This window comes from Varanus komodoensis, unplaced genomic scaffold, assembly GCF_004798865.1.
Source record: "Varanus komodoensis strain SLA01 unplaced genomic scaffold, ASM479886v1 scaffold17, whole genome shotgun sequence".
NCBI classification, from domain to species: domain Eukaryota; kingdom Metazoa; phylum Chordata; class Lepidosauria; order Squamata; family Varanidae; genus Varanus; species Varanus komodoensis.
The window spans coordinates 23,256,474-23,269,361 of record NW_025335505.1 but is presented as its reverse complement, the minus strand read 5'-3'; the positions used below and the strand labels follow the sequence as shown (position 1 = coordinate 23,269,361).

General features: G+C 41.1%; 1 protein-coding gene across 4 annotated transcripts in view; it reads right to left on the bottom strand.

The window, feature by feature from the left end:
* Positions 1-942: 942 nt before the first annotated feature.
* MBOAT1 (membrane bound O-acyltransferase domain containing 1) overlaps positions 943-12,888 on the bottom strand; it is a 38,862-nt gene continuing 26,916 nt past the window's right edge. For 3 of the 4 annotated variants that reach the window (XM_044426427.1, XM_044426428.1, XM_044426430.1), the window contains 6 exons: positions 10,806-10,998; positions 8,100-8,203; positions 7,404-7,468; positions 5,680-5,812; positions 3,503-3,654; positions 943-2,669 (listed from right to left, as the gene is read on the bottom strand). In XM_044426427.1, the coding sequence (XP_044282362.1) occupies positions 2,543-2,669; positions 3,503-3,654; positions 5,680-5,812; positions 7,404-7,468; positions 8,100-8,203; positions 10,806-10,998 (774 nt within the window). In that variant the 3' untranslated portion in view covers positions 943-2,542. The remainder of the gene's footprint in view (positions 2,670-3,502; positions 3,655-5,679; positions 5,813-7,403; positions 7,469-8,099; positions 8,204-10,805; positions 10,999-12,888) is intronic. The other variant, XM_044426429.1, reaches the window with a different exon arrangement.

Genomic DNA, 12,888 nt, shown 5'->3' with positions numbered 1-12,888 from the left:
CCACTGCTCCTGGCCCTCCAGTAACTGCTGGTGGTCACTTCGCTCTGCCTTTTGGTAGGGCTGTTCCTGAGTAGGAGAACCACCATTAGGCTCTCCTGTACTTTAAAAACCAACAGAACAGTTGCTTGGAGTTCCCAAAGCAGGCTCATAGCAAAAGCGGAACTGAAATTGTCCCAACACATTTTTTAAATTAGAATTTCCAGACACCAAAGCTATTTGCCCAAGGGGAAAATGTAAAGGCAGCTTTACTTTATGGGTGCTTGTGCATTACATGGAACATGGCACAGGAGAGATCTGATCTCCATCTACTTGAGCTAGTTTTTTAAATAGACCCCAAGAGATCCCGATCATGGCTCTCCTGAGTTACACCTAAGTATGCAGCAAAATACAAACAGCAGTGAGATTTTGCAGGAGAAAAATCAAGATCTCACAAGCTGGATGACTGAAAATAAAAACAAGGAATTGCAACCCTGTCCACACATGTGTTTGTGCATGGGCGCACCCCTCTACTTTCTAGATGTGATGAATACTAACAAAAAACAGCAGCTGAAGTCATGAACTCTTCCATATGAGCTACCATTTTTCAGGTTTACAACAAATAAGTATGTGGGTTTCTTGCATGGAAAATTATATGACAAGATAGTAAGTGTGGCATGAAATATAGATTCAGGCATTTTAGAAAGATGAATAAAAGTACATATATGAACATGATCTGCAGGAAGAAACTGCCAGGATACAACACTTGCTTCAGGAGTCTTCTTGGCAGTGCAGTCCTGGCTCTGGAATTCTTTCCTCAGGAAGGTTTAACGGACGCTGGACTGCTTATCTTTTTGGTGTTAGGTGAAAGTATTTTCCTGGGCCTTTTAAATCTTGTTTTAAACCTTCCATTGCTGATTATGTTTGCACAGTCAACAAGTTTATTCAAGAAGTTCACACTTGTTATTGGGTTTATTGATTTTTTAAATCTTTATTTTAAAAAGATTGCTCTTTTAAATCCCTGGATAGCAGAGCACGGTAAAAAAAATGTCGAAAATAAATACATAACAGTGCTGTTAGCAATGACAAAACAGACAACAGTATCAATAAACTGCTTTCCTAAAGTAGTTTATATCATGCAGAGGCAGTCATGTTCTAACATCATATAGCCAAATTTTTACATTGACCTTCTGATTTTGAACAGTCCAGCTCATGTTTTTTCATTCATCAAGTTAATGCATAATGTTAACATGTTTCCATTGCCATGTGTAAGTATATAAAAATGCAGCTTCAAAATGCACAGCCCAACAGCACTAAAAGCTTATATGGGTGGATGCAATATGTCATTTGCTTGCATAAAAGGATGGTCATTGTTCTTAGGTAGCAGACAGTGGCAGCACCTGTGTCTCTATTACTACCACAGCACTCCATCCCTATAGCCTTAATATACATTATGTAGATGTAAAGGTGGAAGAACGTGGAGTGAGCAGGCAGGGAGAAGTTTCTGTGTACAACAGGATCAAATAGGCTGGTTGTAGAAAAGCACATTTGTGTGGCCTGTTCAATTACTTTGGATTTGCCTTGTTGCATGAGAAGCCCTTATTTTAAAAATATATGCAAAAATAGGGGGAAATCATCTAGACTTATAAAATATAAACTCATTCCTTTTAAGATAAAAATGTCCAGGATACATATTCTAAACAGATCAGGGACTTAGCACAAAGGCTCCCTGAGCTATTTCCAAGTGCCTGAGTAATTTGCTTTCATATGGCAAAATGTTATGGAGTTCTGAAGCTAGGAAGGAGACACCCATATTATTTGCCAAGCACAGAACAAAAGCAAAATATAAATGGAGTTTTGGGAAGGCACATACTTCTCTTTTGACTCACTGACTGGTCCACATTTCTCACCTGAAGAGAATACCTAATTCTACATACCTTTGGGGAATCAAATTTACACCGTTTCATGATCCTCCCATTCCAGCCGCTCCGCATGCACTTTCCCAGGGTTCTAGGTTAATGATTCCCAAACATTTGAATTAACAGGACACACCCATGAAGTTTCCGTTTTGCTCAGAATACACTCAGGGTTTGTGCCTGCTATTCTCGGGAACAGACCCATTCATGAAATTCTGCATCCAGATTTGGGAACTACCCATATTCACAATAAGTTGTGTCCCACCTCTAGCCAGTTGATGTTGCAGGGAGGAAGAAAAGCATTTCAAAGTTTAAAGCACCAGAATGCTAAGCCCTGTCAATTATTTCTCCCCTTCATCTCAAAAGACTTGGCTGATTAATATAAACTTCAAGAGGGAGAATACAAGTGCAAACAATGGACACTAGAACAGTCCATTAAAATATTCTCTGTAGTTTATAAATATATTTATATAGGGATATAATATTTGCCCTTCAAGGATGTAAACATTACCAGTTAAATGTTGTTACTGGATAATCAGTCAAACTCCATCTGGTCCTCAGGAAGTGTTTTAAATCAAGTCACTGCTATTCTTTGTACCCATTTTTCCCAGCATCGCACAGAAGAGGACCAGCCATTGCCTTTTGAGGTATCATTTTAGTTTCTTGTCTATGCCACAGTTGTCCATGCTTTGCTTCCTTTCAGAGTGTTTTTGTGATCTGAGTGACAGAGCCAGCAGGACAAGTACACATAAAATATGCATATGGAAGTAAAGTGACCTGCAAGCAACAAAGAGAAAAACAGGAAAAGAGTATCAATAGTTATCTTTTATTACAACCTGCAATACAAAGTAAGACTATCATAACATGTTGTAAGCCGCCCCGAGGTTTCGGCAAGGGGCGGCATAGAAATGTTATAATAATAATAACAACAACAACAACAACATATTAAAGGAGCAGATCTTCTCAGCCTAATATGACAAACTGGGGTTAGCCTACTGTTTCTGTTCTGGATCTCTGGGAAGAATCCAGAGCTCTCTGACAGGCATAATCTTGTCTGGGACACTCTGGGAAGAAGATTTAGGGCATTTCCAGGCTAGACATTTACTGTGAGTCCATCATGCTTTCTACAGGGCATGCACACATCGGCACCATGGACCCCCCATCCTATGTTTTCCTAAAGGCTCTCCCCTTCATCAAAGCACAGAGAAGCAATAAAATACTTCTTTTTAAATTCTCTTTCCAGATATATAGTCATTTTGTTGCCAAAGGTCAACCTAGCCCAACCAGATGTTTTTGACTTCAGCTCCCATCAGCCCCAGGAAGCATGGCTAATTGTCAGGAATGCTGAGAATTGTATTCTGAACTATCCACAGGGCCCCAGAGTGGGAAGGAACATGCAATATATTGGGTATAACTTGGTTTGCTCATAAAATTGTCATTAAAATGTAAAAGTTTTCAAAGTTAACTCTGTAAATAAATAACTGTTGCTTGATTAACTTTACATAGCCATTTAACTTTCCCTGCAAACCATGATGAAACACTACCCAACTGCAATCGAAGGGCAGGATATATGAGATTAAAAACAGTCATAATAATAGGTGATATCCTACTTGTATAATATAATTGTAGGCTCAACCGCTAGGAGAACAAAGGGTGCAACAGTATAGCAGACAGACAGCTGAGTTACCAGCCAAGTAGCAACATCATAGCATATCTTGAGAGGCTTTGGTGAGATGAAGAAGTGCCGACAGTTCTTCCTTACCTAAGAGAGAAAATAAGGGTATTTAAAAGCATTCTTCATATAACTGCTCCTTCTCATGGATTTTCTACTCTATGCACTAGCCGTGTAGGGAGCAATGTTGTAGCTCCTCAACCATTTGAGGTCCCAGCTCCAAGGCAAAAGACTGCGCATCAGCATCATTCATTTCTCAACTGCCCCATAGCTGAAGTTCTCTGGGCCCTCTGCAATGGTACTTTGATCTCAGTGCCCTCTTGCACCCCCTCAACAGCAGCATGGAAAGAACGACACCAGCTGCTCTCCAAGGTCAGAAGACCCCTTCAGAGAGGGTTTGAAGTGCACAGGGTGGGCAGCACCTGGAGCAGCCAGGTGCAAGTTATAAAGGTGTCTTCTCCAAGATGTTTCAGCTGGACAAGTAAAAAAGTCCACCTAGCAAATTGCAGGGAGGCAAAGAACACCTCTGCTGCTCTTCCCACTCCACACCTCTGTGTTTGGAAGCTTATAGGCATTGTCAGCAGATCATGCCCTTAGTGATCATCTGATTTTGACAAAATGGATGAATAAGTTTGGTTTTTCCTTTCCTCTTTTTTAAAGTCATCTCAGGAATTGTTAAGAGGAGACAGTGAGAAGAGCTGCTGAACAGAAGTGGCTTAAGCTGCAGTCCAGAAGTAGGAAACCTACTGTATAATTCCCATAACTTCTTACTGAAGTTTTAGCCTACTGTACCCATAATTCTTGACTATTGGCTATACTGACTGAGGCTGATGGGATCTTTCGTCCAAAACACAGGAGGTTGTCCACCCCTGCTATGCACTGTGAATTTAATGTGCAAAGTCCTATCACAGCAACATTCAGTCGGGAGTGTCTCCAAAGGGCCAAATTCAATGTAATGATTAGCATTCTACATGTGGATCAATACATGTAAACATGTTATAGCCACATCAATTGGTTAGAGACAGTTCCAGGAATCTTACTGGGACCCAGCACCTAGTTTACAGGGTCACCTTTTAAATGAATTGCACAAGTTTTGTACATATAATCTGTCAAGAGTATCTAAGCAAGAATTTCTTATGTAATGGAAATATCAAAAACATGCCATACAGCTGAGGTGTTGCAGTGGCCAGAAAGTGCAGTACTGCAGAACAACAAAACCTCCTATCTGTGTTCCTGGTAATGCAAACTCCACCATCAAGAAACCCCTAATTTTACAGACAGTGCATCGTATTTGCCCATTTGTATTTCCAAAGAACACTGAACATTTTGTCAAGGACTAGGACAGTGGAGATATGACTACTGTCCTGCCAACTTTCCCAGGAAGAGGAGAAGAAGAACTATCCTGGCCTGAAAAGGTCTCATTTGCTGACCACAAGGAACTGCAGCCAAACCCTCCCCTGGGTTACATTTTTAGCTGAGGGGAAGATGTCCAGTCAGTGAACGTCAGCACCATAAACAGCATGGATATAAAGTGCTGTGTATTAAGATGCATTTTACAGAAAAAGTGATCAAGAAAGCTTCTGTGCCAGCAAGCTCATGGAACTTACACATTGCTCAACCACTCACCAGGACATTCCAGTTCATTACAACAGAGTCAGTGTGGTGTAGTGGTTAGAGTGCTGGACAAGGACTGAAGAGTTCTAATCCCTGCTTAGCCATGAAGCTCCCTGGGTGATTTGGGGGCAGCCACTAATTCTCAGCCTAATGACCTCACAGGTTATTGTGAGGACAAAATGGAGAGGAGGAAGATAGGCAAGCCACACTGGGTTCCGTATCAGTGGAGAAAACGTAGGATATTAATGTAATACATAATAAATACATAGCAGAAGCTTTTCTACATGCTGAGCTGACTATTCACAGAAATGCAGGGGGTACTTCTTACGGATGGGAACTCAGCATACGCACTTCAGAAAATATGGTGTTTCAAATAAAACTTGAGCTTGCTTTGGAAATCTGTAGGATTTATGCTTGCCCAGGCCCAATAGCTTTAACAGAACTCTGGGCCTGACTCATTCCTGCAAGTACACCCATAGAAAAATGAAAGGAGATACATACCGCTCTTGCTGCTAGTGTCATAAAGATACCAGTTATAAATGTAAAGTAATATCCAGGGTAAACACCATGCCAAAGAGCTGACAGAAGAAATGTTAAGGCTGTAGGGTACTGAGCAGCCCGATCATAGCACACACTGGGAAGTAAAACAAAACCAGAAACATGAGACAAATGCACAACATATAGATGCTATGGCAAGTGAATCTAAAAAACGCCACTAATTGACCAGAAGGCAGAACTTTCAGAGCTTGCTTCTGTGAAAGTCATTTAGAGTGTCCGCTCCAGTGAACTGTTTTTAGAGGTATTAAGGTAAGGACTAGGGATGATTCAGCAAGGTTCCCACTCCAGTTCCTTATAGTTTGGGCTGATTGGCTGCTTTAACTCAGTAGAATGTTCCCATAAGACTTTAATACTTCCAACGTTTTTAGTTGTTATAATTTTGTAAAGGAAGATTAAAAAGGGTGTTGATTATCAATTCCTAAATTTTTGGAATGTACAGATCTTTCTTCCAGCAGAAAAAGTACATGCATGTACTTTCTGTTTTTTAGACACAAGTCAAAATGAGCATGACATGTGGAAATCCATTGTGAGAAGAACTGCAAAGAGTCTTAGAGGGAATTCAGATTTATATAGCTGAGCAATAGGTCTAAGCTATAGTAAATGACTGGGGCAACTATCTGAAAATGGATTCTGATCTTTCTTTGTATGTATCCAGGATAAGAATAGGTCACCTTCCAAATTAGTTAAAGAAGCAGTCCTATGACCCCAAGACAGCATCTTAGGGAACATAGGATATTTTGGATTCCCAGATCCAAGTTCAAAGACAATGCCCCAACCTCAGAAGTGGGTCAGAGCTCTGCTTCTCCCCTGGTGGCAGGGAAGAAAAGGACCATACTGGCAGTTCTCCAAGGTCAGGAAATTGATCCTGGTGTGGAGGACAAGGTGGTATTCCAGTGCATGGAGAGAGGAGAAGACAGGCAAAACTAGGAGAAGAGTTCTCCTGACGCCTCCCCTGACTCCTTCCTTCTCCTACAAAACATCCCAGTGAAGAAGGGTGAAAAATTCCATTCAGAAAAAATGTAGGGCAGGAAGACAGGAAGAGAAAGATTTCCTGTACTGCTCCTCTTGTCCTGCCTAGGATACCTACAAGTCTCCTTACAATCATCTTTACATGATAGTGCCCTAAACCCTATAGATCTTGCTTTTAAAAAAAATCACATAAAAGTTTAACCCATTATCTCTCAAGTATACAGAAACAGTGGGGACAGAAACAATGCCATCAAAGCACATGCTTCCATGTATTTGTATAAACATCTTGCCTAGCAGACTTACAAGGGCTCTCAAGGAAGTTTGCAATATAAAGTTAAGTATGATATAAAAGGTCAAATTAAAACTAGCTATGCCTGTCTAAACAATCACCTTCATGAGCTTCCAAAATGGTCAAATGAGCAAACCTGGCAGGTGTCCTAAGACAAGCAGCTCAGTAAGCAGTGTGCCATGAACAACGAAACCCTAATCCTTGAAGCCCCGTATCTGATCCTGCAACATTCAATGAAGGACTCATATTTTACCTACCTCCACCAGTGCAAAATTATACAAGTTCCAGAAAACAGGAACCTTTTGTTTCACCCACTGAAAGACTATTTGTGGAAAACATTAAACTGCTATTAAATGTATTTGAACAGGATGGGAGGGTTACAAAAAAGGCTAGAAGTATCTATCCTTACCGTTTAAGCCAGGCAGTGGTTTGGATATTCCAGTTTTCTAGGTACATTTTAAAACTTGTTGCCATCTAGGAGAGAAGAATGCCCTGGGTATTACCGGCTTGTCTGCATGTAAAAAATGTCATTTCTCACCCACAATTTAAATCAAACTATTTTTGACTATTTGTCTTAGGCAACGTTTTGTTGTGCTTTCTTCACGCTCTGTGATGCAGTTGTAAGTAGGCACAGAAGGGTGAAATTTGGTGTGCATTTGCTACAAAAGGCTAGGCACAAGTATTTTCACTACAAAAGCCAAGAAGCTACTATTGTTTTAAATTGTGTGAAGTTCTGAACATCACTGTTACAAATCCTTGTGCAAAAGCAAGCATAATTTTGATGTGAAGGAGCAGAGTTCTACTTTTCACAACAGAAAAAAATGTCTAGAAGAAGCCCTTACTTGAAATATCATACATTTGCATTTAGTTCTTTAAATTATCAAGCAACACGTAAGATACAAACTTGGTGGTTATTTGGTGGTTTTGTATTTTTGCAAAAAGCATTACACAGAACATTCACACACAGAAACATGTGCATACATATGTTTTTGGTCATGCAAAATACAAAAAGGCAGCATAATATACAGGTATGTGTAGCAAAACTGCTTCTTGTTCTTGAGGAACCCATGCTCTCTTCTATCACAGGGCTCTTATTTTTCCTTACCTCAATATTCCTGATATTCAAATTGGAAAGTAGGCTCCAGTGGAAATTTCCTTTCTCATCAACACCACTGAACCCATAGCCAGCTGCGTTGTTGATTGCATCTGCTGTAATTGGGGGAAAAAAGAGTCCTGGGCTAAAATCTAAACAGCTACTTTATACATATATGGGGCTCATCTGTGTCCTGTGGGACTTTTCATTTTTTCCCACAACCTTTGAACATTCCACAATGTCATAGCAAAACTGCTTCTAAGTGTAGAAAGCTGTTGCTTGCAAAGCCACTTCAGGTATAAGGTGTGAGTTGTGTGATTCTTTGGATCCTGGACCTGATTAGAAGGCAAGCTCAGTGGAGCAGAAGCTGCAATTTCATAAAACTGCTTCATAAATATCCATGTCCAGTCTACCAAAACAACTGCTTCAGATGGAACATAATGACCATTTGTTTAGAAATTCAACCCAATCAGCTATGTAGAAGGGCCAAGGTAGCTTCAACCTCAGAGTGAACTATTTTACAACTAGTGGAAATTCAAGTTCAATTCTGACTCACATATAACAGGAACCAGTGAACCATTGAACCAGTTCAATTCTTACGCATATTCAAGAGGATTCTGCATTTTTAGTCCTGAAGAGCAACACCTTCAGAACTCCTTTCTAATCCTGATCCAAAGAAGCACCATGCTAGAGTGTGCACTGGCAAAACACTTTGAGAACTGGCCTCTCTGTTTGGTTTCTAACTAAAGTTCAACAGTTAACATTAGGACAAAATGAACTTTTCTTTTTTCCCCTCCTGCTATTCATGGATAGGGAATTCAGTAATTGACTCTCACACAAAGGCATGCCTGTCCTACCATACAAGCAAGAACCGCTTAACAGCAGATTTATTTGAGAATATTCTGTGTCATTAGATAAAATTTGTTGAGAAAGGGAGGAGGGAATGAATGGCACTGTGGCGTTCAGTATGAAGAACAATGAGAGGCCTCACCCTTCACTAGCCAGGGAAGTCTACAGCTTTCTGTCCAAAACACACAGCAAGCCCAAACATTGTTTAAGACCCCCTACTTTTTCAGACAGCCAATTCTACATTTCCAATTTAAGTTGATTTCTTTTTAACAACCTGTGTTGCTTATCTGAAGCATTTTAATTTTTATTTCGCAGATCTAAGCTTTTCTATTTAGCTGGTTTTGAAAATACTCTTCATTCAGTGGTTATTGTGACCAGGACATTCAATCACATCAATACTGTTATAAACTACTGGCTTGGAGGAATAATGCAGAAGTGAAAATGAGAAACCTAGTTTCTTGAATTATACTGCTATTCCCCACTGCATCTCATCTTGTCTGAACCATCTTGTTCTGAACACAGCAGGATATGATCTGTCTTGCAGCTAACCTTTCCCTCATAGGTTTACTGGGGACGCTAAGCATATATGGAACAGATCTAATCTGATTTGATTTCTTTACAAATAAGTTCATCAGGAAGTACACTCTATCATTTCCATTATGATTTTTAAGTATTTACAAAGAATGCTTTTATTTTATTATATTTCTGCATACAATTCCAACCAGAAAGCAGCTAGAACAAGTGGTATCTGCCATGTTATATGTATCATGATGTGTCATCCTTTCATGGGTACATTTCTGGGAAAAGAAAAATGGCTACTCCCATACACTCAAGGGCCATTGTATGGAAGAAAAGAAGATGATAAAAGAAGTCTGTTCCCCACCAATATATTGGAACAGACATTTTTCCCTTCAAAATATACTGAGGAATGGATGGCAGGGACTGTACTTTCTAAGCAGCTAGAACCATTACCAAAAGAATAAAAGAGTAAATGGCAGCCCTCTCCTTGTATGATCATCTTGTATTATTCAGGAACAGCGTGGATTCCTACACAGATCACATTGTATACATAAGAGTTCTGGAACAGACAGATTTATTTCTGAAACATGATCCGGAATTGCTTCCTCTTGACCGATGGGTAACTGCTTACATTTGGGTGAAATGCTCTGCTTGTTGCAAAGCTCTGGTCTGGGTTGCACCATTTCAGGAGCAAGACAGATAATCCTCCCTTTAGAGTGCACTGAAATTGTATGCATAAATACAATAAAACAAACAACAGTTCTTTGTAAATACTTAAAAATGCTTTGTGGGGTGTGCTTGGCATTGTCAGACATGGCCTTTTGCAGGGAGAGGGCACAATCCAAAGAAAGTAAGCTTGCCTAAATAATATTCTTTATTCTAAATAATATGTCATACACTTTGGGATCTTGTCTTGTCTGTTATTCTTTGAACTGTTCTCAGGTAGTTTCTCTGAAACTACCATTCCCCCCACCCCAAAAAGCACACTCTTGGCAGCATATCACCCTGGTGCCAAAACTGAGGTATTTCCACTGGGAAGAATCCTACTGCCATGTGTCACTAAGACCCACCAGCAACACAACAGGAAGCTAGTAGTTCTTAAACCGATGAGTAGAAAGAAGGAACAACAGAGCAGAAAAGGACTCAGATGATAGCAGCATATGTAAGCAGCATTTCCACTTGTTTCCTGGGCAGCACTAAGTCACCGATAACACTCGTGGCAGGGCCCACTGGTGCAACACAATGAGTGGACACACTGGACAGTGCCCATTATCTGAATGCATTAGCAGAACTGTGGCATTCATCTTAAGTGTGTGCATGTATAAAAATGAACTGATAAATTATACTTACCAAGTGTCCATGCAAAGTAGTATTTTGGTTTTGAAGCCTGCATGACAATGTACAGAAAGCAAAGTCTTTGCAAGAAGGAACTTTTTGCAATAAACTGCTTATCAACAATATATCTTGCTGGGAACTTCTTGGTCAGTGTTAGAAACAAAAGCAGAGACACAAGCATGATAAAAAGTTTCTGCAGCACAGCACCCTGGAAAGTACAAACAAACAATGTTGCGATCAGGACCTAAAGACAACCATTTCTTCTATTTAATTAGCTGGTAAAAGTATCACTCTTATCTGCAGTTGCAACTTTTAAAAAGGAATTGGTGGTGCAGAGATGGGGTGGTTTGGGTTTAGTGCCAGACCAGCGCCTGGTGTGATCTGGATAAATAATCAGCAGCCCAGCTCACTCACTCTCTCCCCACCCCTTTCCCTTGTAGGTCAGCAGTGCTATGCCTTGTAGCTTGGGTTGAGGAAAAAGACTGCTGGGCATTTTGGCCAGACGACCTGTGCAGATTGGCACCAAAATAGAATGTCCTTCTGTCTCTTCTGCATGCAACAGGAAGTATCCAAACTCCCAGCTTGCACCACTGGGGAACACTCTCACAGAATGCCTTCACCGAAAGCCATTTTACTTCCAGGGCACTGCTGTTAATTCACCCATGAGTCGTTATTTCTTGCAGGCTCAGAGCTGCAGCTTAGCATGCCCAGCAGACAGCGACTGAGCCTTCCCCAGCCTTGTACCCTCCAGATGTTTTGGCCTCCATTCTCAGTGTACCTAACCATGGCCATGCTGGGTCGGCCAATGGGAGCTGAAGTGCAAACATGTGTAAGGCTCCTGCATGAACAGGAGCCAAAAGTCTAGTGAACATTCCTCACAGGATATGTCGGTATGTCTTCCTTGACATCACCTTCTCGTACCGGTGCAACCTAAGCAACTTGCTGATGAAAGCAGCTCAAATGTGTGTCTTAAGATAAATCAAAGGAGAGCATTAATAGCCATGTCCTGTCAAGCTGTCAAGAACTACGTACTGAGGATAGCTGCTGCACCGCTGCATTGCCTTTCAGGTGCCTACCTTGAGATAGCTCTTCTCTGTGTGTTCTGCTTAAGATTACAGTTATTTCACCCTGCAATTTTATTATCCACAGACGCTTGCCCAAACAAATACTGGCAGCCGAAGAGCTGTTCTGCATTACTTTCATACTCGAACATCAAAACATTGGGAAAACTGAAGTCCGCTTCCATTAACTTTATGCAAGAGAGAAAGAGCAGCCCCTTGCCCTGGTGCATGTACTAAATATATGCAAGGCTTATACAAGGGCCACACTAGTCAGACGGGAGAAAAGAAACTATTATGAACCTTGCCATATCCGAAACAGGTCAGAGAAATATGTTGGTCTGTGAAAGAAAGCAGGAGTGTTGAATCTCTTTCAGCCTGACAGCCACGTTCAATTTTAGGGAAACGCTCAGGGATCATGTCTCAGGGTGGGCAAAAGGGCAGCACCAAACTCCAAAAATGCCAACATATTTTCACTAAGAGAGGAATCAAGCCCTCCTTTGGGTTGCAATCATTTAGTAGACACGTCTATAAGTGCTTATCTGTACAAATGGAATGGGCAGAAAAGGTGAAGATTTCCAGGCAGCTCACTGCTGCATTGTAAATGAGGCATGCAGAGTGCTGTTCATAAGAGAACTGTATGCGAAATCTGCCAAGGAAGAATCTGTGCTAGCAAGGCGGCATGGCTCTGGTGCCCGTGAGGAGCATTCTCTCTACTGAGGAGGGCTTTTAGCCAGTTTTGTGGAGTGGTTAGAACACAGGAGGTAGTTCAGGAGATCTCTGTTCTAGTCCTCACTTGGTAACTCAGGGCCAGGGGTTGACTGTCAGCTAACCTGCATTTTAGAGGCATTTCAGCCTTTTAGAATGGGAAAAGTCCATGCAAATGCCAGGAAACAACAAAATAATGGGTGGTTCAGGAAAGGGGATGGCGCTGTTTGGGAAACCCAGAGAACAGAAAAGCCTCAGTGGGAACAGGTTAGGCTAGCTGGTTCAACAGCCCTAGTTTAGAGCGGAAAGACAGAAGAGGGAGATCTAGGAAG